This window comes from Rhinatrema bivittatum, chromosome 10 (assembly GCF_901001135.1).
Source record: "Rhinatrema bivittatum chromosome 10, aRhiBiv1.1, whole genome shotgun sequence".
Lineage (NCBI taxonomy): Eukaryota > Metazoa > Chordata > Amphibia > Gymnophiona > Rhinatrematidae > Rhinatrema > Rhinatrema bivittatum.
Genome location: NC_042624.1, coordinates 126,987,950 through 127,014,748, shown reverse-complemented (window position 1 = coordinate 127,014,748; position 26,799 = coordinate 126,987,950). Strand labels below are relative to the sequence as shown.

At 44.0% G+C, this 26,799-nt stretch overlaps 1 protein-coding gene across 4 annotated transcripts in view; it reads right to left on the bottom strand.

The window, feature by feature from the left end:
* Window positions 1-1,959: 1,959 nt before the first annotated feature.
* MED8 (mediator complex subunit 8) overlaps window positions 1,960-26,799 on the bottom strand; it is an 82,783-nt gene continuing 57,943 nt past the window's right edge. For 3 of the 4 annotated variants that reach the window (XM_029618793.1, XM_029618791.1, XM_029618792.1), the window contains exons 7-8: window positions 11,809-11,869; window positions 1,960-2,114 (exon numbers count right to left, since the gene is read on the bottom strand). In XM_029618793.1, coding sequence (XP_029474653.1) covers window positions 2,096-2,114; window positions 11,809-11,869 — 80 coding nt within the window. In that variant the 3' untranslated portion in view covers window positions 1,960-2,095. Of the gene's footprint in view, window positions 2,115-11,804; window positions 11,870-26,799 lie in introns of those variants that run through there. The other variant, XM_029618795.1, reaches the window with a different exon arrangement.

The window sequence follows — 26,799 nt, the reverse complement described above, 5'->3', positions numbered from 1 at the left end:
CTTCCAGCTTCTTTAAATCTCGTCTCATTCTCTCCACTCTGTTGCAGATCTTAGTGTCTTCCGCAAACAAACAAACAAACCTTACCTTCCATCCCGTCCGCTATGTCGCTCACATAGATATTGAACAGGACCAGTCCCAACACCGATCCTTGCGGCACTATGCTTAACACCGCTCTCTCTTCAGAGTAAGTTCCATTTATCATCACACATTGTCTTCTGTACATCAACCAGTTTGCAATCCAGGCCACCACCACCTTGGCACTCACTCCTAAACTTCTCATTCCATTTGTACTACTCTTCGATGTGACAATGCCAGGATGTCTGCCTGATAGCTGTTAAGTGGAAGGTGAGGTAGGACCCTCTGTTCCGGACGAACCAGAAAAACAAACTCCGGCTTGTCCCTCAGTTTCCTGAGGGAAAAGTAGAATACAACTGGTGGTCGTGATACTCCTTGACCAACCATGGCGGACTGCGCAGGTGGTAGAACTCGTTGAAAAAAAAAAGGGGGCTTGGCTGTAGTATGCCCGTCTCCTTGGTGTGTAGTTCTTTTTTTTTTTTTTTTTTTGTAACAGCGACGCATTGCTATGATGCAATAATGGCAGGGTCTTAACGGGCACACAGTGCTTGCGCGCTCTTGTTCTGCGCTGAGAGTCGTGTGTGCTGCACGCATCAAATTTTTTTTTAAATTATTTTATTTTATTTTTTGAGTACTTGGTGTCTCCTGGCGCACTGAGATTATAGCCCAAGCAGCATCTCCTTTAAATTAGTTGTATTGATTTCCTGGCCAAAAACTAATCCGCTGGCGAGCCCGCACTCGTGTCAATGCATCGGCATGCTTGTGACCACGTCTATGTGGTGGTTCATTGGTAGCGGCGTCAGTTTGTTGGTGTGTGGTGGCCGCATTGATGCGTCTGTGCTTCGGCGTCCTGCTCGGATGTCTCTGTGATTCGGCGTCATTCATGGACGACCAGGTTCTTCGGCGCCGTGTCGATGTTCTAGTGCTTTGGCGCCCTGCATGGACATCTGGGCTACGTAGACATCTCGGCGCTTCAGCACCCTGCGTCGGCGCCCTGCATGGACGTCCTAGTGCTTTGGCGCCCTGTGGCGACGTCTGGGCATTGTCGATGTCCCTGGTGCTTCGGCGCCCTGCGTAGACATCCGGCGCCCTGTGTCGATTCCTAGGCCGGGTAGACTCATCGAAGCCCGCTTAGATGTCTGGGTGGTAGGGTATCCACGTCGAAGCTTCTGCGCCCGTATCCGTTTTGGCATCAGCATCTAGGATTCAGCGCGAGTAGCCCGCGGGTTTTGGCGCCATTAACTTGGTAGGGTCGGCTTGAAAATATCAAGTCGCCGCTACTCAGCCCACAACTGTTGTTTTGCCCTTCCCCCAGTCTCTACTCAGTACCAGCTCAGGTATACCGGGGGGTCAGAGAAGATCAGGCAGGTTAGAAGTTGTCAGAGGGGGAGGGGCGCCCCGAGATGTTAGAGAAGATTTCGTAAGGGCAAGCTGTTGATGAAGAATTTTCCTTTGAATTTAGCTGAATTATTGTTTTCCATTCTTTCCTCTTCTTTCTCGCTTTTTTTTTTTTAACAGTTGAAGAGAGAAGTGGAGAGCTCCGTGCATACCGTTGCGCAGAAAAAAACAGACCGAGGAGCCTGAGGTAATCCTGTTAGGTTACAGAGGGGAGGGAGCTCCTGGCTAAAAGATTTTACTAGACTTTGAGAGCTCCGCCACCTAGTGGCACGGAGGATGTACCCCATACAGCATGGCTAATTCAGCTGCTTATCTACATGAAAACTGAAGTTTCTTTACTCTTCACAGGGACTCGATGATGTTTGGGGAACTCATAACCCCAACAGTTGGGAATATATTTTTTTTTCCAAAAGTACATGACTCACATACCCAGCTGGATTATTAGTTATACATTCACTATGAATCAATCGGACACTGGTCAAAAGTACTGGAGGCTAAATGATTCTTTATTGAAGGATGTACATTAATATGAAAAGAAAGAGGAATATTTTCAATTCAACGATAGATGATGTCTCAATACAAGTGGTCTGGGATTGTCTCAAAGTGGTACTGAGAGGCAAATTAATTTCCTGGGCGGCAGCTAAAAAGAAAAAGAAATAGGAAGAGAAAAATAAGTTGGAATCCAATATAAATACATTAGCACAACTGCACAAAGTAACAAGGCATGCACAGACATTGCAGGAACTGAGACTGAAAGGTCTAAATTATAGGCTCTTTTAACTGAAAAGGAGCTATATAAATTGGATATTACCAAACAAACCTATTTTGAATTAGGCAACAAGGCCAGCAAATTATTGGCATGGAAACTGAAATCCAGACAGGTTCAGAACCACATAATGAAAGTTAAAGCTGATTTAATCAGAGACCATTTTGTATAGTTGTATTCAGAATTATATGCACAGGAAAGTTCAATATTAGAGGCTGATATAGAGCAATATCTTCACCCCATTGAATTATTGGTAGTGCCTTGGGACACTGCATTAAAATTAGATCAGGATAGATAGGGGTGCCTTATGTCTCCTCTGTTTGATTTGGCGGTGGAGCCCTCACTGCAAGCTATTAGGCAATCTACAAACAGTGAGGGGTTCTCATTTTATAATGTATGTAAATGACACCTTAATAGATCTGACCAACTTGTCTACATTTTTGCCTGCGCTGATAGCTCTTCTTGTTAGAGGGGCTAAATAGAAGCTTTAGGGAGTCTGAGGAGGGATTCAAGTATTTGGGCATCTGGGCCTCTAAGAATTACGCAAAGTTGTAAAAAGAAAACTATACTTCAATATTTCAGAAGATAAAGGTGGACTTACAGAGCTGGTCCTCGGTTGGGTCAATCTGATAAAGATGGCTATTTTGCCAAAACTGATCTATCCTGTTATGCATCTGCCTTGTGATGTGCCTATGAGAGCTTTGCAGGTTCTCCGAGGAGAGGTATCACATTTTATCTGGAAGGGTAAGCCTCTGCACTTAAATATGATGCAATGGTTAACTCAAGAGAGATGGAAGGCTTCAGGTTACCACATTTTTCATGATACTACTGGGCCTGCAGAATTGTCTGTCTGTGAACTTGGTTGGGGACTGACCCTCTGGAGTCATGAAGTGGGCGGGGGGGGGGGATTGCGGGCATATGCAGTCTACAGGTAATATCTGTCGGCACAGTGTACGGGTACATCCGATTGTAGCCCACACACTTCGGGTATGGAGATCAATTAAATTGAATAGTACAGGATTAGCTGTCTCGAGGTCTTATATGTCCCTCTGTCACGAACTCCTGATTTGTCTAAACATACTTTCTCCCCAGATATAGAGAAATGGGAAGGAGGGAGGGCTCAGATTTCCAGCGCAGTTAATTGAGGATGATGGATTTAAATCCTTTACTGACTTGATGAGGGAATTTCAGCTGCCCTGCTCTGCCAGATATCTGTATTTACAGCTGAGAAAAGACCTCTCGCAGAACTCAAATTATGAAGAGCTGGAAGAATGTGAGGGTACAGAAGGAGTGCTTTGCTGTAAATCTAGAGCAAGACATCTAATTTCAGTCTTATTCGTTACTATATGATCCAAGTTCTGTGAAGCTGCTATAGCAGCTAAGTTAATTTGGAAATGTAATATTGATCTGAATACTGATCTAGATATAAGAGACTGGAAATCTATATGGAAAGCTGCAAGAAATACCTCTATGTGGTGGGAATGCATTGAAACATAGTTTTGACTAGACATTACTGATTGCATTTCGAGGATATGTAAGCAGTCGTTTACAGTTAATGCTTATTTGTATTTGCTGGGGAGATGGTGAAATAAGGGGGCATAGGAAACTGGTTGGAGATTTGTTACATGCAGCTCAACTAACCACAGCATAGCAATGAAAATGTGCTCCTTCCAGGGAGGAGGGCGTGGCTTTCGAGAAAGATGGCTGCCTGAGCCTGGGCTCTCATCCTCCCCGAGCTATTTTAGCGAAATTGTCACTATATCTACTTGCAGTTCACTTCCCAAGCATTCATAGCAGCTTCTTTACTAATTGCTGATGGCGACGAAGAAAAAAGGACCGGACTTTAGGCAATTTTCCTTTGTGAAATCAACTTCAGAAGATTCAGGGCCTGGAGCAATGGCTGAAGCCATGGAAATGGGTATCTCGGCTACCGAAGAACCAGTGCCTGGTGGCATAATGGAAGGCCAAGAATCGGACTTACCGACTTGGGTGGAATTTCACCAGTGGGCCTGTGATCTGCACCGAGATATGAGCGAAAATAAACAAGAGTTGATTGCATTAATATCTGAAAAGAGGATGTCAGAATTCGGTCGGCGTGTACACAAATGCAACGTCTACCTAGACGCGCATGCAGACAAATGGGACAAGCTGCAATCCATCTGCGGTGGCTTAATGAATGAGAATCATGAGATTTGGGCAAAATCGATGCAATCTTCGTTTCCAGGGGATTCCGGAGACAGATAATTATACGGATTGTCAAGCCGTGGTGAAAAAGTTGTGTACCTTTTTTCTGAGACGGGGCCAAAACTCTGACCAGCAAGATATGTTACCTGCAGTGGAGTTGGAAAGGGCGCACAGATCAATCGGCCCCAAGGTGGGGGAATAAACCCCGGGATATCGTGGCATGCTTTTATCGGTTCCCAATTAAGAAGCAAGTTTTCTCTGAAGCCACAAAACAATCTACATGGATCTGGGAATCTCATACTATTTCAGTGTATACAGATCTCTCACCAGTCAACATAAAAAAAGAGCTGACTTTAAGGAAATCACAGCAATTTTAACGAAGGAAGGGATGCGATATCGATGGCTTTTCCCTTTTGAACTGGCTATGACTATCTGGGGCATTACATCACGAGTGAGTAAAGTTGAGGAAGCGGAGGCCATTTTGGTAGAAGAAGGCTTCATGGCTAAGAAAGTATCTTTGCCGGGCAAACCGACTGTCTCTCAGAAAGATCTTCCTAAATGGCAACGAGTGGGGAAAGGTGGCCGGAGACTCAGAAGACATTCTGGAGACTCACATTCATCTAAGGACAGTGGAAGGGGCTGACTTACCCAATTATTTGAGTGGGAAGAGACTCTCTTTCTTTAGCCCTTATTTTGCGTACTCTGACAAGGGATATGGGGTGGTAAACATATGATATCAAGTGGAATGCGCAGTTAGATACATCTTTGTTTTTTTTTTTAAGAACAACACTACATCACCGAGTAGGAATTATTGCTTAGTTTGGGGGGGGGGATTGGACCTTTGGGTCAGAATGTTCTCGCCTCCTGCTGTAAAAATAGCTCTGCTATGGAGTAATAGCAATTGGTCGAGGGTGGTGGGTGGGGGTGGGGTAATGGGATGGTTGTGATGGCTGTGATATGTTATAATAGCTTTGATGGTTACTGGAGATGCACAATGGGGATTGGGGAAGATTTATTCATTTTTTTATTATTATTTTATGGTAATGCCTGGGATTGAGGTGCATTGGTTCACAGAAAGATTATGATGGCTAAACTACGTATTGTATCCTTAAATGTTAAAGGGTTGAACATACTTTGTAAAAGACAGCTTCTTAAGTTAGAACTGCTTGAGGCTAGGTCGACTACAGTATTCCTACAAGAAACATTTAAAAAGAAGGTACGAGTACTTGGTAAAGTGGCCTATTTTTCCCCTGCAATTTTTTGCTCCAGTTACCAAGGGAGGAAATATACAGGAGTGGGGATTTGGTTTCATAAAATATTTTAAGGGGGTAATTAAAACTAGCCGGGCAGACCCAAATGGCATATATCTTTTGGTTAAATTTGAACTGGAAGGGAAAATGTATTCCTTATGGAATGTATATGCTCCAAATACAGGACAGGGAGAATTTTTTATGAATCTTAGAACCATGTTAGAAACTGAAAGTGAGGGCTCCTTAAAAATGGCTGGGGACTTTAATTTGACTTTGAACCCAAAATTAGACAACTCGGGGGGGGGACAATCAGAGATCTCAAACATCGTGCTCAACTCCGGAAGCTGTATAGTCTATGGACCTTATAGATGTATGGAGACATCGGTACCTGCTAACACGTAATTATACCTTTTTTTCTAATACACATCAGTCCTATTCCCGGATTGATTTTTTCCTTGTAGATAAAATGGTGGCCCAAAGAGTTTAAAGACTTGAGAATGGTCCAATATCTTGGTCCAACCACGCTCCTATATGGATGGATGTTAATTTATTTATTTAACTGCAGAATGGAAGAAACTGGGAGACACTTTTGGAGGCTTAATAACACCCTTTTAAGAGATGAGAGTTTTGCAGTCAGTTGGCTGATAGTATTAGAGACTATGTTGCCCTGAACGACATCGGGGACATTAATCCCTCTTCCCTTTGGGAAGGACTGAAGGCAGTTATTAGAGGACATCTAATCTGAAGATCTGCCTTCATTCAAAAAGTTAAAACAATGTAAAGGCAAAAGCTGATGAATGATCTTTCGGCTTTAGGTCAGAGGCATAAGCATACATTATCACCCAGAATTTTTAAACAAATGCAATCTGTAAGGGACGAATTAAAGGCCTTAGATATCGATAAAATTGCCTTTCAAATGAATCAGACTAAACAGACTTATTTTGAATGGGGTAATAAGGCAAGTAGACTATTGGCAGGTAAATTAAGAAAGCGCATGTCGTACCATGTAATCACCAAAATTAAGACTGAGTCTGATGAGCTGTTATCTCTCCTGGAAGATATTAAGCAAAGATTCACACAATTTTATGGCGCACTGTATACAGCTGATACCTCTATTGAAATCAGCCAGACTGAAGACTATCTAAACTCTCTTGACCTTCCCAATATAGGGGAAGAGGAAAAGGAATTTTTTGACACAAATATCGGCAGCGGAGGTTTTTCAGGTTATTAAAGATTTAAAAGTTAACATATCCCCAGGTTTAGATGGCTTTACTGCCTTGTTTTATAAAACATTCTCCTCAGAATTGGTGCCAGTAATGTTGAAATGATATAATTCGCTGAGGGTGGGTAATACATTGGTGGTAGAAGCTGGCATTACTATACTGGCAAAGCCTGGCCATGATCCGGCAGTATGTGGCACATATAGGCCCATATCTTTAATAAATGTAGATCTCAAGATCCTGGCTAAAGTTCTGGCAAATAGACTAAATAGGGTTATGGCTAAACTAGTACATCCAGATCAGGTAGGGTTCATTCCGAGAAGGATGGCAGCAGACAACGTGCACAAAATTATAGACTTAATCTGGTGGATTAAAGAATTACGCACACCGGCAGGCCTTCTCACAGTGGACGCCGAAAAGACATTTGATTTGGTACACTGGCCTTTTTTGTTCCGGGTCTTGGAGGGGATGAATTTTGGTCCTTTTTTCCTCCACTAGTTGAGGCAATTATATGATAATCCCATGGCATGTGTAAAAGTGAATGGGTCACATTCCAAGGACTTCCATATTCAACACGGAACTAGGCAGGGGTCCCCCTTATCCCATCTATTATCGCTCTGTTTTTAGAGCCTTTTGTAATATAAATTTGGAAACAAGAGGCGATAAAGGGGGTTAATTTGGGTATCAGGGAATACAAGATCTCCCTTTTTGCTGACATCTTACTTACCCCTAAGGGATCCAATATTCTCTCTGAAAGTGGCTACGACAGCTTTAGACAATTTCAGTAGAGTCTCAGGGTTCAAATTAAACATAGAAAAACCAGAACTGCTGAATCTTACGATGACGGATGATCAAATTTCAAGGGTGCGTGCTGGGTTTTCATTTAAATGGGCTACACAAAGTATTAAATATTTAGGGGTCAGACTTAGTAATTGTTTGGAAAATGTATTTACCCTCAATTATAAACCCCTGGCGAAATCCATCTATAAGGACTTAAGAGGCTTGGTCTGAGCTCTCTTTATCATGGTTTGGTAGAATTGCTTCAGTTAAAATGAACGTTTACATAAGAACATAAGAAATTGCCATGCTGGGTCAGACCAAGGGTCCATCAAGCCCAGCATCCTGTTTCCAACAGAGGCCAATCCAGGCCGCAAGAACCTGGCAATTACCCAAACACTAAGAAGAGCCCATGCTACTGATGCAATTAATAGCAGTGGCTATTCCCTAAGTAAAATTGATTAATAGCCATTAATGGACTTCTCCTCCAAGAACTTATCCAAACCTTTTTTGAACCCAGCTACACTAACTGCACTAACCACATCCTCTGGCAACAAATTCCAGAGCTTTATTGTGCGTTGAGTGAAAAAGAACTTTCTCCGATTAGTCTTAAATGTGCTACTTGCTAACTTCATGGAATGCCCCCTAGTCCTTCTATTATTCAAAAGTGTAAATAACCTAGATTTGGGCATTTTTTTTCAATCAATCCCGATATTCATTTCTTCCAAAACTTTGCAGAATTGGCAAAGGCGTATTTTTTCATTCATTTGGAAATGTAGACCTCTCAGGGTGGGTAGGAAAATCATGTTCCTTCCAAAATTGCAGGGTGGATTATTTATTTATTTATTTATTTAAATTTCTTATATACCGGCATTCGCGATGGGAGTCGCATCATGCCGGTTTACAAATAACAAGGTGTGACAACAGAATAAATACTTAATAGGTGGTACCAGCTTAATAGGTGGTACCAGCCCAGTAAAGGGCAATATTAGATTGGAATAGGAATGGAGAACAAAAATTATGGGTACTGATAGAGCAATCAATGATGGGGGCTATGCCTCTCTGGGCTTGATCTTGGCAACCCCGGCCACGTGGTTGAGATTTTCTTTGCTTCCTCCAACCACAGGTCTTACCCTGCGGTTGTGGAGACATTGGAAATTCATAATAGGGGGAAATCGTAGAACTTTTTCAGTTCGGCTATTAACTATAATATATCCTTTCCTGCAGGGATATCAATTTACCATTTTAGACACTGGACAGTCCAGGGATTAACACAGTTGGGTAAGGTGTGGAGTGGCCAGCGACTGTTAACCTTTCAGGAGATTCAAGATAAATATCAAATGGGGGCAGGAGAATACTTACAACTGCACGCACCATTTTATGGTAAAATAGAGGATACAGAGAGATATAATGCTTGGTAAAACCCAATTTGAAGTATGGTGTGACAATGCTGATAAAATGAAAGGAACAATCTCCAATATTTATACATTTTCAATAAGGAAAGAAGAGGGCGAGCTCCTCTTGCCCAGGCTTGGGAGCAAGATCTGGGGAGAGAATTGCTGGATGAGGAATGGGACCTTATCTTTTTATATACAAAAAGAGAGCTCGATATTGGCTCAGATGTCAGAAAATAGCTATAAGGTTCTAATTAGGTGGTACTTGACTCCAGCGCATATTCAGAAAATATACCCAAGTTCGAATGGTTTGTGTTGGAAAAAGTGGGGGGGGGGGGCAAAGGAACTTTCTTTCACTTGTGCTGGAAATGTCCTCAAGTGTCTTTATTTTGGGGAGATGTATTCCTTTTCATAGAAGGGAACTTGGGTTATCGAATAACTTTTGCTCCAGAAAACGTGTTGCTGAATTTACCCCTGGACATGCCGAAAGATGGCTGGTGGATGTCCCCTCAGGTTCTGATATTGGCAAGATGCGAGTTGGCAAGGGTAATGTTGAGCCAATTGGTTATGAAATGATGAATTCAACCTCCTACTGGTAAATCTGGTTCTGGATATATGGAGTGGCTGCTGTTCTCTGGAAAGATTTCAAAATCCAGATGCTTGGCATGTTTGTGGAGGCGGCTGAGACCTGGGTTGGGCTGTCGAGGATGTGCTCTTTGAGACAGCCTAGCTGTCCGCACGTGAGATGTAGGTGGGTAATATCTGCTTGGGCGATAAAATGGATTTTTAGGGTCCCTCCTGGTGGATCTTCTTGCAGAAAAAGGGGCCTTGGTAGTCACTCTTGATAACTGACACAGGGTTTCATTGAGGTCTTTCAATTGAACCACTGTGTCTTGTAATCTTGTCACTAAATAGACTGTCACCGGTGCATGGTAAATCAGCAAGTCTGTCTTGGATTTCAGGTCTCAAGTCAGATGCTTTCAGCCTGACCCACCTCCTGGCGCTGATCCTGTTGCTGACATTCAAGAAGCTGTCTCAAAGGAGCCATAAGCAGCACGAACTTCATGTTTACCCACCTCTAGACCTTTATGTAATATGACACTGAGACTGTCTTGCTGCTATTGAGGAAGAGAGTCAGCTACTTCTTGAACCTGCTTCCATAGATTTCTTTGGTACAGTTGGTATGCAGCTATTCATGACACTTGAAACATTTTGCGACCTAATATGTCCAGGAATTTTTTATCTTTACCAGGAGGTGTGGAAGAGTGTGGTCGAAGTCTTCTGGATTTCTTTTGTGCAGATTCAACTACCACTGACTGATGGGGCAGTTGTGATTTTTGGAATCCAGCTATGTGTTGGACCAGATATGTTGCATCTGTTCTTTTATTCACTGGCTGAACAGCACAAGGATGTTCCCAGAGACTATGCTGTAGATCTACTAGTACCTCATGTACTGGAATGGTTACGACTTCCTTTGGAGCATCAACAAATTTGAGAACTTCCAATGTTTTGTGTCGTGTCCTCCTCTGTAATAAGATCAAAGGGAATTGTCTGACATCTCCCTAATAAAATTGGCAAAGGAGAGGTCTTCTGGGGGAGATTTTCTCCTTTCCTCCAGAAGAGATGGTTCCGACAAAATATCCTCTGTGGATGTGTCGGTGTCTACATCTTCCCATGTATCAGAAAAAGTCTCTAGTCGAGATCCTGAAGGATGGAAGAAGGCTGGTGCTGTAGGACGTATTGGCACCAATGGATCCTTCGATGGCCTCGATGGATGGCACGGTGGTCAAGAGAAGTACAAAATATCTATTTTTGCTGATGACGTCTTATTCATGGTGACAAAGCCATTTTTAATTCTGCCAATACTAATGAAAGAACCAGAAGTATTTGGTAAGGTTTCTGGCTTTAAGGTCAATATGGGAAAATTGGAAATATTTAGGGGTGAATATTTGCAGGGATTGAAAATGTTTAAGGAGAATTTTGAACCACTAGCAGTAAAGACAGTGAAGGCTCTAGAGCTGTGGTCTCCTCATGCATTATTGTGGCTAGGAAGGATAACAGCATTTAAAATTACATTTTTAACAAGATGGAGTTACCTGTTTTAAGCTCTTCCAATTGCTCTACCAAATGAATGCCAATTAAAAAAACTGAAATTTATGGTCCAGATTTTGGTAGCAGTTATTTTACTTATTTGCACATATTGATATTCTGCATATAGCTACAACATGCTAAGTAGACAACAACATTCAAAGGTAAAACAATTAAAAAAAATAAAACAGAACAAAATCAACTCAAAAAAATAGCTGCACATTAGAGAAGAGAAGATATTCCGACTTTGGACTCTTTCAAGCGTCGTTTGGACAATGGAGGTCATATGGGGAAGTTAACAGCTACATGAAATGAGACAGCCATTTTTCAATCTACTTGGGAACCATATAATTTATGGCGTTCTAATTCTAGCTGAGCAGACATGCGTGGAATGAAGAAATGTAAAACTATTAGTTCACAACACTTCTAAACCTGAGGCCGAAATACACTGAAAAAATAGGTGGGGTATGGGAGGGGCAAAAAGAAAGGGAAAATATAATAGAGTGAATAACTGTTCACTACACATTTTTTTAACCATATGTTACAGCATTATGTAGGGCTACTGTTGGTTTATACGTTCTAACTGTATTCAATAAAAAGTAAATTAATAAAATAAAAAGAAGCCATCCAGGAGTCCTGAAGCACACGCTCTCACCTTTGGTAGGAATGCACTGATGCCGACTTGATGTTGGTTTTAATGTTACTGGGTATTTTACCTGGAGAGACACAAACCCCAAATCATTACTACCCAATATTCTAAAGGAAGACACCATTTCAATCATTATCCATCACCAGACTGACTACACCTCACTAAACTGATCAGATGGCATATTCGGGGATACACCGGACCACATGAGTGACTGTTCTGGAGCATCAGATTAAGGGATGGAATGAATAAAAATGGGTTCTGAGTTATTACTATACTGAATGATGAGATATCACCAAAGTGAACAGGTGTTTATACTAGGCCAGTGCATATGTATATACTGAGACAGAATGTAGTGAACATTTAAGACAAATAGGAGAAAATATTTTTTTACTCAACACATAATTAAACTGTGGAATTCACTGCCAGAGGATGTGATAAAAGCTGTTAGTGTAGCTGGGTTTAAAAAAGGTTTGGACAAGTTCCTGGCGGAAAAATCCATAAACCATTATTAAGGTGGACTTGAGGGAAACCATTGCTTATCCTTGGGATAAGCAGCTTGGAATCTATCGACCTTATGGGATCCTGCCAGGTACTTGTGACTTGTTTGGCCACTGATGGAAACAGGATACTGGACTTCATAGACCTTTGATCTGACCCAGTATGGCAAGTCTTAAGTTTTTAATGTTGTGTGTCTTTACACTGGGGCTATACAGGAATGAACAGGCCTGTCTCTGTATACCAGGGCTCTACTATAATGAATGGACATGTCAGAATACTGGAAGCCTATGTTAAAATAAAAATTATAAATTTAAACAATTTTTAAAAATAAAATTTTTAAGGTAATGTTTCTAAAATTGAGGATCCTTACCTGACATACCTGATGCATGGAACCTTGATTTTTCAGATTTCTTTTAGGCTGATTCTACTACTATTGAATTATGAGGTAACGGAGAATTCTCAAACCCAGGGCAGTTTGTATTCTGTATTTGACAATAATATTAATCCAAAAGCTCTTGTCTGCAATGGGCATCAACAAGTATCTCAACATAAGCACTTGATTCATGTCGTATGCCTTATACTAGAAAATCTTTTTAAGAAAAAACTTACAACTTTATTCTTAATGAATCTAATTTTACTTATCTTAAAGATAACCTGCTCCTGTTACAATCAAGTGCTCAAACGCAAACCCGACATAGGCAAAGTTTCGGCATCGACAGATGCCTTCACCAGGGATCCAGAAAGACACAAGGCACTCGGCACAAAGAGCTCCTGGCTCTCAGGGAACGAGTCTGATCTCTGGAGGCTAGAGTAGCAGACTTGGAGGAGCTGAGGGAGACAGAGAGGTACATTGATGAGACCTTCAGGGACATAGTAGCCAAGTCCCAAATCCAGTCCAGCAGCCCCAGTGCTGCCTTGGATCAGAAAGGTCTCCCAGTAGGAGAACATCACCCTGGGGTAGCAGGAAGTGATCCTGTAGCAAGGACCTGCTCTCCAGGTGATGTATTGTCCTCTCGCACTGAGGACAAGTCTCCCAGGGCTACTGCCCAGGAGGGAAGGGTTAGGCCGGCCATCATAGCTGGTGATTCAATTATTAGAAATGCAGATAGGGTGGCTGGTGGATGTGTGGACCGCCTGGTAACTTTGCCTGCCTGGTGCGAAGGTGGCAGACTTCACGCGTCACCTAGATAGGATTATAGACAGTGCTGGGGAGGAGCCGGCTGTCGTGGTATATGTGGGCACCAACAACATAGGAAAATGTGGGAGAGAGGTTCTGGAAGCCAAATTTAAGATTTTAGGTAGAAAGCTGACATCCAGAACCTCCAGGGTAGCTTTCTCTGAAATGCTCCCTGTTCCACGCGCAGGTCCCCAGAGGCAGGCAGAGCTCCGGAGTCTCAATGCGAGGATGAGACGATGGTGCAAAGAAGAGGGATTCCGTTTTGCAAGGAACTGGGGAAACTTTTGGGGAAGGGGGAGACCTTTCCGAAAGGATAGGGTCCACCTTAACCAGATGAAGAAGACAGTAGAGACGCTGTGTCCGTTCTGAAACGGCAAGGACTCTTGTAATAGCAATTTCATATGCCCCCGAGGAAGCGTGTATTGCGAAACACCGGCCGTGTAGGGCTGCGGTTATCATCTTACAAAGAGACTGCTGGCTATATTTCTCTTATGGATTAGAGTTGATTTTTATGAAAAAGCAAAAAAAAATATGACAAAATATTTCTGAGATTCAATAATAAAAGTTTTTCCTTTTGAAAGTGATGATGAATGATTAGAAGACCGGTTGGGTTCTTGTTTAGAAATTATATATATATATATATTTTTTTTTTTTTTGGTTTCCCTTATTTTTTCCAGATTTCAATTACCCCAATATTGACTGGGTAAATGTGACATCAGGACATGCTAGAGACCTAAAATTCCTGGATATAATAAACGACTTCTTCATGGAGCAATTGGTTCAGGAACCAATGAGAGAGGGAGCTATTTTAGATTTAATTCTTAGTGGAATGCAGGATTTGGTGAGAGGCAACGGTGGTGGGGCCACTTGACAATAGTGATCATAACATGAACAAATTTAAAACTAATAACTGGAAGGGAGATAATAAGTAAATCTACTGCTCTAACACTAAATTTTCAAAAGGGAAACTTTGATAAAATGAGGAAAATAGTTACAAAAAACTGAAAGGTGCAGTTGAAAAGGTTAAAAGTGTTCATCAGGCATGGACATTGTTTAAAAATTCAATCCTAGACGCGCAGTCCAGATGTATTCCACGCATTAAGAAAGATGGAAGGAAGGGAAAACGATTACCGGCATGGTTAAAACGTGAGGCGAAAGAGGCTATTTTAGCCAAAAAAAAATCCATCAAAAATTGGAAGACTGATCCATCTGAAGAAAATAGGAAAAAGCATAAGCATTGTCAAGTTAAGTGTAAAACATTGATAAGACAGGTGAAGAGGCAAAAACTCATAATAAAAACTTTTAAAAATATATCTGAAGCTAGAAACCTGTGAGGGAGTCGATTGGACCGTTAGATGACCAAGGGGTTAAGGGTGTGCTTAGGGAAGATAAGGCCATTGCAGAAAGACTAAATTAATTCTTTGCTTCTGTGTTTACTAATGGGGAAGTTGGAGAGATGCCAGTTCCGGAGATATTTTTCAAGGGTGATGAGTCAGATGAACTGAACCAAATCACTATGAACATGGAAGATGTAGTAGGCCAGATTGACAAACTAAAGAGTAGCAAATCACCTGGACAGATGGTATGTATCCTAGGGTTCTGAAGGAACTAAAAAATGAAATTTCAGATCTATTAGTTAAAATCTGTAACCTATAATTAAAATCATCCATTGTGCCTGAAGACTGGAGGGTGGCCAATGTAACCCCAATATTTAAAAAGGGCTCCAGGGGCGATCCAGGAAACTACAGACCAGTGAGCCTGACGTCAGTGCCGGAAAAATAGTGGAAACTATTCTAAAGATCAAAATCACAGAGCATATAGAAAGGACATGGTTTAATGGAACACAGTCAACATGGATTTACCCAAGGGAAGTATTGCTTCACAAATCTGCTTCATTTTTTTGAAGGGGTTAATAAACATGTGGATAAAGGTGAACCGGTAGATGCGGTGTTTTTGGATTTTCAGAAGGTGTTTGACAAAGTCCCTCAAAGAAACATAGAAATGACGGCAGAAGACGACCAAACGGCCCATCCAGTCTGCCCAGCAAGCTTTCGCACTTTTTTTTTCCCTCTCACATACTTATCTGTTTCTCTTGGCTTTTAGTAACCTTTTTTATTCTATTTCTCTTCCACCCCCACCATTAGTGTAGAGAGCAGTGTAGGAACTGCATTTAAGTGAAATAGCTTAATTAGTTAGGGGTATTAACCACCGCAATAAGCAAGCTAAACCCATGCTTATCTGTTTATCCAGACTATGTAATTCAGTCCTTGTTGGTTGTTGCCTGAATATACATCTACCTTTCTTCATTCCCCTCTGCCGTTGAAGCAGAGAGCCATGCTGGCTATGCATTGAAAGTGAAGTATCAGTCTTGCTCCCCTGCCGTTGAAGCAGAGGGCTATGCTAGATATACGTGAAGTGTCAAACTTTCTCCCCTGCCGTTGAAGCAGAGAGCTATGCTGGATATGCATTGAAAGTGAAGTGTCAGGCTTATTTAGTTTGGGGTAGTAACCGTCATAACAAGCAAGCTACTCCCTGCTTTTTTGTGAATGCAAATCCTTTTTTCCACATATCCTCATTGTCGCTGAAGCTTAGAGCAATGTTGGAGTTGCATTAACCGTGTGTACGTTTATTGAGTAAGGGTATTATCACCAGGTAGTAGCCATCATTCCCGTGAGCCACCCACTCTTCATTCACATCCTCTAGACTTTATGGATCCACAGTGTTTATCCCACACCCCTTTGAAGTCCTTTACAGTTTTGGTCTTCACCACTTCCTCCGGAAGGTCATTCTAGGCATCCACCACCCTCTCCGTGAAGAAATACTTCCTGACATTGGTTCTGAGACTTTCTCCCTGGAGTTTTAAATCGTGACCCCTGGTTCTGCTGATTATTTTCCAATGGAAAAGGTTTGTCTCTATCTTTGGATCATTAAAGCCTTTCAAGTATCTAAAAGTTCGTATCATATCACCTCTGCTGCTCCTTTCCTCCAGGGTGTACATATTTAGATTCTTCAATCTCTCCTCATAAGTCATTCGATGAAGACCATCCACCTCTTTGGTCGCCCTTCTCTGGACCGCCTCCATCCTGTCTCTATCTCTTTGGAGATAGAGTCTCCAGAACTGAGCGCAGTACTCCAGGTGAGGCCTCACCAAGGACCTGTACAAGGGGATCATCACTTCCCTTTTCTTACTCTATATTCCTCTCTCTATGCAGCCCAGCATTCTTCTGGCTTTAGCTATCGCCTTGTCACATTGTTTCGCCGACTTCAGATCGTTAAGACACTATCACCCCAAGGTCTCTCTGCTCCGTGCATATCAGCCCTTCACCCCCCATCGAATACAGTTCTTCCGGATTTCCACACCCCATGTGCATGACTCTGCACTTCTTAGCATTGAATCTCAGCTGCCATATCCTCGACAACTCTTCCAGCTTCTTAAAATCCTGTCTCATTCTCTCCACTCCTTCCGGCGTGTTCACTCTGTTGCAGATCTTAGTGTCATCCGCAAACAGACAAACCTTACCTTCTGTCCACTATGTCGCTCACACAGATATTGAACAGGACCGGTCCCAACACTGATCCTTCGGCATTCCGCTTAACACCGCTCTCTCTTCAGAGTAGTTCCATTTATCATCACACATTGTCTTCTGTCCGTCAACCAGTTTGCAATCCGGGCCCCCGTTGTGTGCAAATCTATCTTATGCATATTCATTGTGAATAACCTGAAAACCTGGGCTGTTTGTGGCTCTCGAGGACCGGAGTTGGCCATTAAAAATGAGAAGGATATGGTCTGACCATGGTATCTCTTCAACAGTTATGCCAGATTCTCCAAGAACCAAGTGAGTGATTCAAGAAAAACAAATCCAGAGTATGCCCATGTTTAAGAGTAGGGGAAGAACTAACTGATCCCAACCGAAGTCAGACATACAATCAATGAATGTCTCAAGCTGGAGATAAGGATAATTTGTTAATATGGAGATTGAAATCTCCTACAATTACAGTTGAACCCAAGTTTATACTAGGGCTAGAAAAAAGCTCCATCAAGGGAGATGAATTATGGGCAAGCAAACTTGCATGACAATACACTAAACAGTTGTTAATAGAGGTGGAGGAAAGTAGCATAACCCCATAAGGTAGTGCAAAATCAATCTTTTGTAGGGAAAACTGTAATTTTTTTTTAAAGGGTAGAAATCCCTTGTGTGTCAGGGAAGACTACAGTGATTGGGGTATACTACCGTCCACCTGGTCAAGATGGTGAGATGGACAGTGAAATGCTAAGAGAAATTAGGGAAGCTAACCAAATTAGTAGTGCAGTAGTAATAATGGGAGACTTCAATTACCCCAATATAGACTGGGTAAATGTATCATCGGGTCACGCTAGAGAGATAACGTTCCTGGATGGAATAAATGATAGCTTTATGGAGCAATTGGTTCAGGAACCGACGAGAGAGGGAGCAATTTTAGATCTAATTCTCAGTGGAGCACAGGACTTGGTGAGAGAGGTAACGGTGGTGGGGCCGCTTGGCAATAGTGATCATAATATGATCAAATTTGATTTAATGACTGGAAAAGGAACAGTGTGCAAATCCAAGGCTCTCGTGCTAAACTTTCAAAAGGGAAACTTTGATAAAATGAGAAAAATTGTTAGAAAAAAACTGAAAGGAGCAGCTACAAAAGTAAAAAATGTCCAAGAGGCGTGGTCATTGTTAAAAAATACCATTCAAGAAGCACAGTCCAGATGTATTCCACACATTAAGAAAGGTGGAAAGAAGGCAAAACGATTACCGGCATGGTTAAAAGGGGAGGTGAAAGAAGCTATTTAGCAAAAAGATCTTCATTCAAAAATTGGAAGAAGGATCCAACAGAAGAAAATAGGATAAAGCATAAACATTGGCAAGTTAAATGTAAGACATTGATAAGACAGGCTAAGAGAGAATTTGAAAAGAAGTTGGCTGTAGAGGCAAAAACTCACAGTAAAAACTTTTTTAAATATATCCGAAGCAGAAAGCCTGTGAGGGAGTCAGTTGGACCGTTAGATGATCAAGGGGTTAAAGGGGCACTTAGAGAAGATAAGGCCATCGCGGAAAGATTAAATGATTTCTTTGCTTCGGTGTTTACTGAAGAGGATGTTGGGGAGGTACCCGTAATGGAGAAGGTTTTCATGGGTAATGATTCAGATGGACTGAATCAAATCACGGTGAACCTAGAAGATGTGGTAGGCCTGATTGACAAACTGAAGAGTAGTAAATCACCTGGACCGGATGGTATACACCCCAGAGTTCTGAAGGAACTAAAAAATGAAATTTCAGACCTATTAGTAAAAATTTGTAACTTATCATTAAAATCATCCATTGTACCTGAAGACTGGAGGATAGCAAATGTAACCCCAATATTTAAAAAGGGCTCCAGGGGCGATCCGGGAAACTACAGACCGGTTAGCCTGACTTCAGTGCCAGGAAAAATAGTGGAAAGTGTTCTAAACATCAAAATCACAGAACATATAGAAAGACATGGTTTAATGGAACAAAGTCAGCATGGCTTTATCCAGGGCAAGTCTTGCCTCACAAATCTGCTTCACTTTTTTGAAGGGGTTAATAAACATGTGGATAAAGGTGAACCGGTAGATATAGTATACTTGGATTTTCAGAAGGCGTTTGACAAAGTTCCTCATGAGAGGCTTCTAGGAAAAGTAAAAAGTCAAGGGATAGGTGGCGATGTCCTTTCGTGGATTGCAAACTGGCTAAAAGACAGGAAACAGAGAGTAGGATTAAATGGGCAATTTTCTGAGTGGAAGGGAGTGGACAGTGGAGTGCCTCAGGGATCTGTATTGGGACCCTTACTGTTCAATATATTTATAAATGATCTGGAAAGAAATACGACGAGTGAGATAATCAAATTTGCAGATGACACAAAATTGTTCAGAGTAGTTAAATCACAAGCAGATTGTGATAAATTGCAGGAAGACCTTGTGAGACTGGAAAATTGGGCATCCAAATGGCAGATGAAATTTAATGTGGATAAGTGCAAGGTGATGCATATAGGGAAAAATAACCCATGCTATAATTACACGATGTTGGGTTCCACATTAGGTGCTACAACCCAAGAAAGAGATCTAGGTGTCATAGTGGATAACACATTGAAATCGTCGGTTCAGTGTGCTGCGGCAGTCAAAAAAGCAAACAGAATGTTGGGAATTATTAGAAAAGGAATGATGAATAAAACGGAAAATGTCATAATGCCTCTGTATCGCTCCATGGTGAGACCGCACCTTGAATACTGTGTACAATTCTGGTCGCCGCATCTCAAAAAAGATATAATTGCGATGGAGAAGGTACAGAGAAGGGCTACCAAAATGATAAGGGGAATGGAACAACTCCCCTATGAGGAAAGACTAAAGAGGTTAGGACTTTTCAGCTTGGAGAAGAGACGACTGAGGGGGGATATGATAGAGGTGTTTAAAATCATGAGAGGTCTAGAATGGGTAGATGTGAATCAGTTATTTACTCTTTCGGATAGTAGAAAGACTAGGGGACACTCCATGAAGTTAGCATGGGGCACATTTAAAACTAATCGGAGAAAGTTCTTTTTTACTCAACGCACAATTAAACTCTGGAATTTGTTGCCAGAGAATGTGGTTCGTGCAGTTAGTATAGCTGTGTTTAAAAAAGGATTGGATAAGTTCTTGGAGGAGAAGTTCATTACCTGCTATTAAGTTCACTTAGAGAATAGCCACTGCCATTAGCAATGGTTACATGGAATAGACTTAGTTTTTGGGTACTTGCCAGGTTCTTATGGCCTGGATTGGCCACTGTTGGAAACAGGATGCTGGGCTTGATGGACCCTTGGTCTGACCCAGTATGGCATTTTCTTATGTTCTTATGTTCTTAACTGATAAGACCCATGCCTGGCCAAATGAGGCTGAGATAAAACTAAAAATCAGATGGACAAAGCTGGTTCAATAGGACATCAGCAGTATTTAAGAGCCAAGATTCAGTTACAAAAAAGCAATCTAACATTTGACATAGCATATTGAACAAGAAATGAAGCTTAATCTTAATGGACTAGGCATTCACTAAACAAAAATTATAGACAAATTTCTGTTTTAAACATGGTAAGGTCTGGAGAAGTATGGTAAACATTCCTTAACCATGATCAAAGGAATAAGGAAGGAATTCAAGTGAAAAGTCTCAATCTGAAAAGGCAATGATGCAAAGTAAAAGAACATGCACAAACACGGGATCCTGCCAAGTGCTTGGGACTGGCAACTGTTGGAAACAGGATGCTGGGCGTTTACTGGACCCTTGGTCTGACCCAGTATGGCAAGTCTTAAGTTCTTATATTAGGCACAAACTACATACAGAGTGTACAAAGGAGCTCCTCTGTACATTGGATGAATAGAGAGCGCACCACAGGGTGCACGCCTACGACGTCCTTTGGGGCTTTAACTCAATATTGTAATGATATCATATTAGGCATAAAGATTGTTGGGAAGCCTTGGAAAACTAGGCCATGTCGTAGAGGAAAGGGCTAGCAGCTAGACTGGAATTGACTGCTGGTACAAAAGCCCAGTATGCTTTTTCAAGCTGTGCTGTATATCCCAAATTCTGGGGTTGTGCTGGAATTTATTTTATTTATTTATAACTTTTTTATACCGAGGTTTGTTACGGTCTCCTTATGGATAGTAGTGGAACCACAGTTAAGACCGCTTACCTTGTGGTTGGAGAGTCGGGAACCAGGGGGTGAGCCAAGAGGTTGATAGATAATCCCGGTCGAGGCAGGCAGCAATCAGTCAGGAACCAAGCAGATAATCCAAATAGGCAGGCAGGCAGGCAAGCAGAGAAGTCCAGTAGGCAGTCCGAATCGGGGCAGGCAGCGATCAATCAGGAACCAAGCAGATAATCCAAATAGGCAGGCAGGCAGGCAAGCAGAGAAGTCCAGTAGGCAGTCCGAATCGGGGCAGGCAGCGATCAATCAGGAACCAAGCAGATAATCCAAATAGGCAGGCAGGCAGGCAAGCAGAGAAGTCCAGTAGGCAGTCCGAATCGGGGCAGGCAGCGATCAATCAGGAACCAAGCAGATAATCCAAATAGGCAGGCAGGCAGGCAAGCAGAGAAGTCCAGTAGGCAGTCCGAATCGGGGTCAAAAGGCAGCGAAAACAGCAGCTAATCCCACACAGAGTCCAAGGAACCAAAGTGGCCGAAGCAGAGAGCTAGAGACACTGCTCTCTTTAAATAACCCTTTTTCCCGCGCAAATGCGCCTCTCCCGGCGTCTGACGTCAGGGGGCGTGGCCAGCCCCCGAATCGCGCGATGCTTCGTGCCCTGTTCTGTGCCGGAGTGCTGGCGCGCCTGACGCAGGGAAATGCCCCGACCACCACCGGGCCGCGGAGAAGAAGCTGCGATGTCCGTCCTGCTGCTCCCCGGATCCTGCCTGATCCTACCCGCGCGCTGCCCTGCTCTAGCCCGCGCGGCCGAGGTAACAGTACCCCCCCCCGGAAGACCCCCCCTCCGCCCCCGGGGGCCAGGCTTGGAGGGAAAGCGAAGATGGAAGGCCCGGAGTAACCGAGGAGCCTGAACATGGGACGAAGGCTCCCAAGTATTCTCCTCAGGTCCAAAGTTCTTCCAGGAAATAAGGTATTGAAGCCGCCCCCGTACGCGTCTGGAGTCTAAGATATCGTGGACTTCGTAGCGGGTGTCATCAGGAAGAATGGAGACAACAGGCTTCCGGGACCGGTGCGGCCAAGTCATGACAGCAGGCTTCAGCAAGGAAACGTGGAAGGCGTTGTGAACCCGCAAGGAGGAGGGCAGGCATAGTCTATAGGTGACCGGATTGAGCCGTTGAGTGATAGGAAAGGGTCCAATGAAACGAGGCGCAAATTTAGCAGATGGTAAACGTAAGCGAAGGTGACGGGTGCTCAACCAGACGAGGTCTCCAGATTGAAGATTGGGGGCCGGACACCGAGTCTTATCAGCCTGAAGCTTCATGGCAGCAGCGTGCTTGGTCAACAAAGCATGCGTCTCAGTCCACAGACGGGCCATAGAGGTAACCGTGGCAGTAACCGCAGGGCAATCGGAGGAGGCGCGGACGGGCAAAGGGAAATTCAGGTGCCGCCCAAACACCAAGAAAAACGGAGAGCGGCCAGCGGCCTGATGAACATGATTGTTGCGGGAGATCTCGGCCCAAACCAACAGGGAAGCCCAATCATCCTGACGGCGATTCACGTAGGCCCGGAGGAATGCCTTTACCGACTGATTGGTGCGCTCGGTAAGGCCGTTAGATTGAGGGTGATAGGCAGAGGAGAAATCAAGCTTCACCCGGAGAAGTTTGCAAAGATCCGTCCAAAACCGCGCCGTAAACTGGACCCCACGGTCAGAAACAATACTAAGGGGAAGGCCATGAAGACGAAAAACATGGTGCAAAAAAAGTTGGGCCAGTTCAGGAGCGGAGGGCAACCCAGGGAGGGGAATGAAATGCGCCATCCGAGAAAAACGATCCACCACAACCCAGATGACCGTATTACCACCGGAGGGTGGGAGGTCGGTAATAAAATCGGTGGCAATATGGGTCCAAGGAGACGTAGGAGGAGGAAGCGGATGCAACAGGCCAAGAGGCCGCCGTCGAGGCGTCTTCTGCGCCGCACAGATGGGACAGGAGTCCACAAAGGCCTTGACGTCCCTCTCCCAATGAGGCCACCAATAATGTCTCGATAGAAGGTCCTTGGAACGGGCAACCCCCGGGTGACCAGCCAAGGGATCAGAGTGACACCATCGGAGAACTTTCGAGCGCAACCGTTTAGGTACAACGGTCTTCCCCAGCGGAACAGTGAAAGTGGCAGCTAACTGGAGTTGAGCGGGATCAATGAGATAGCGGGGGGGATCCGGCGCATCAACAATATCAAAGCTACGGGAAAGAGCGTCGGCGCGGACGTTCTTCTGCGCAGGCCGGAAACGGACCAACAAATGAAACCTGCTAAAAAAAAGTGCCCACCGGGCTTGCCGAGGGTTCAAACGCTGGGCAGTCGCCAAATATTCAAGGTTTTTATGGTCTGTATAGACCGTAACAACATGGCGGGCGCCTTCCAAAAGGTGTCGCCACTCTTCCAAAGCCAATTTTATGGCCAAGAGTTCTCGGTCACCAATAGTATAGTTACGTTCCGCAGGTGTGAATTTTTTAGAAAAGAAGGCACATGTTACCCACTGGTCCTCTGCTGATTTTGGAGGAGAACTGCCCCTACACCAACAGCCGAGGCGTCCACTTCGAGGGTAAAAGGTCTCGCAGGATTGGGACGTAGAAGACATAGATCCTTGGTAAATTCCGTCTTTAAACGTTGAAAAGCTAGGACCGCCTCCTCTGGCCAGCTTTGTATAGGGGCTCCCCTCTTAGTGAGAGCTGTAAGCGGTGCCACTAATGAAGAAAAATGGGGAATAAATTGTCTATAGTAGTTAGAAAACCCTAAAAATCTTTGTAAGGCTTTCAACCCCACCGGTTGAGGCCATTTGAGAATGGCACTGAGTTTGTCAGGGTCCATGGCTAAGCCTTTGTCGGAGACAATATATCCGAGAAAAGGCAGTTGTTGCTTGTGGAAGACACACTTCTCCAACTTGGCAAACAGTTTATGTTCCCGGAGGCGTTGCAAAACTTGGCGAACATGACTAACATGTTGAGGCAGTGACTGAGAAAATATCAATATATCGTCTAAATACACAATGACGTGGGAGTAAAGGATATCACGAAAGATATCATTGATCATGTCCTGAAATACCGCGGGGGCATTACAAAGTCCAAAGGGCATCACTCGATATTCGTAGTGGCCATCATGTGTATTAAACGCGGTTTTCCACTCATCCCCCTCTCGAATTCTTATCAGATTGTAGGCCAATTTGGTAAAAATTTGAGCTCCTTTTATCCGGTCAAACAGTTTGAGCTCCTTTTATCCGGTCAAACAGTTCAGAAATGAGAGGAATTGGATACTTGTTCTTCCTAGTGATGTCATTAAGACCACGGTAGTCAATGCAGGGTCTTAAAGACCCATCCTTCTTTTTAACAAAAAAGAACCCGGCTCCTGCCGGGGAAGTAGAGGGTCGAATAAACCCACGCTCCAGGTTCTCCGCAATATATTGATGTAGCGCCGTTGACTCGGGTTCCGATAAGGTGTAAATTCTTCCCTTGGGTGGAGACTTCCCGGGCAGAAGATCAATGGCACAATCATACGGTCGGTGGGGTGGTAAAGATTCCGCGTGTTGCTTGTTGAAAACATCTTGAAAATCTCGGTATGAGCGTGGAAGTCCATTAGAAAGTTGCGTCGCGTGCAGGGAAAGGTTGCGATAATCCCTAAGGCAGTGTTGGAAGCAAAATGGGCTCCATGTCGCGAGCTGTAGCGAGGCCCAATCTAGGTGAGGCTGATGAATCCGTAACCATGGTAATCCCAATATGATCTGGTTCACGGACAAAGGAAGGACATAGAGCTGGATGTTCTCTTGGTGGAGAACACCGGTGTGAAGCAACAGAGGCTTGGTAATATAAGAGATGTGCATTCCCACCGGCTGCCCCGATACTGAGGTTACTGACAATGGAGTAGATAATGATTCCACCGGAATCCGATATTTCTGCACCAGGCGTTCTTGAATAAAGTTACCCGCCGCCCCGGAGTCTATGAAGGCCTGGAAATGTAATGATTCGTTGTTTATACAGATCGTTGTGGGTACTAATAGTTGAGGAGAGGGAATGGTGGGACCCAGGGAGGCCTCTCCTACCCGACCTAGGTCCGTGAGTTTCCCGGCTTGTTGGGACATTTATTGAGGAAATGTCCAGCTCCGGCGCAGTACAGGCAGAGATTCTTTGCACGTCGGCGATTCCGTTCTTCGGGAGTCAGTCGAAATCTATCTATTTGCATGGGTTCTTCCGTGTCCCCTGAAGCCTGGACAGTTTGCGGAACGACCATAGGTTGCTGAAAGGTAGGAGCCAAACGAAAATTTCTCCGAGTGGCAGCTCGCTCTCGCGTCCGTTCTTGAAAGCGTAAATCCAGTCGAATGGCTAGGCGGATTAACCCTTCCAGGGTTTCTGGGGGATCTCTACCAGCTAATTGGTCCTTTATATTCTCTGCTAGTCCTTGTCGAAAAATGGCTGTGAGGCTCTCCTCTCCCCAAGCAAGTTCGGCTGCCAAAGTGCGAAACTGAATGGCATATTCTCCCACTGATCGATATCCTTGTTTTATCTGGAGTAATTCATTCGCTGCGGAAGATGAACGTCCCGGCTCATCAAAAATCAGACGGAATTCCTTAAGAAACCGATCCAGAGAGTTAAGGATAGGATCGTCTCGTTCCCATAAGGGAGAGGCCCATGCCAATGCGGGACCCTCCAACAAGGACAGGAGGAAGGTGGTCTTGGTCTTATCATTGGGGAAGGAGGCAGGTTGTAGCGAGAACTGCATCCGGCACTGGTTGATGAAGCCTCGACATAAAGCAGCATTTCCATTAAATCGAGGCGGAGGTGGTACCCTGACAGGAGCAGGGGCAGCCGCCACGCTGGGTGCTGTGGCAGCCGGAATGTGGGCTAGAGCATCCATACGTGCAACCAAGCGATCCAGGACCCCTGTGACTTGATCTAGAACCCCCTGTTGTTGTTGAATCTTGTTTGCCATTCCAGGAATGGCTTGTAAGGCGGTCAAATCAACTGGTTCCATGGCTTCGGCCAACTGTTACGGTCTCCTTATGGATAGTAGTGGAACCACAGTTAAGACCGCTTACCTTGTGGTTGGAGAGTCGGGAACCAGGGGGTGAGCCAAGAGGTTGATAGATAATCCCGGTCGAGGCAGGCAGCAATCAGTCAGGAACCAAGCAGATAATCCAAATAGGCAGGCAGGCAGGCAAGCAGAGAAGTCCAGTAGGCAGTCCGAATCGGGGCAGGCAGCGATCAATCAGGAACCAAGCAGATAATCCAAATAGGCAGGCAGGCAGGCAAGCAGAGAAGTCCAGTAGGCAGTCCGAATCGGGGCAGGCAGCGATCAATCAGGAACCAAGCAGATAATCCAAATAGGCAGGCAGGCAGGCAAGCAGAGAAGTCCAGTAGGCAGTCCGAATCGGGGCAGGCAGCGATCAATCAGGAACCAAGCAGATAATCCAAATAGGCAGGCAGGCAGGCAAGCAGAGAAGTCCAGTAGGCAGTCCGAATCGGGGTCAAAAGGCAGCGAAAACAGCAGCTAATCCCACACAGAGTCCAAGGAACCAAAGTGGCCGAAGCAGAGAGCTAGAGACACTGCTCTCTTTAAATAACCCTTTTTCCCGCGCAAATGCGCCTCTCCCGGCGTCTGACGTCAGGGGGCGTGGC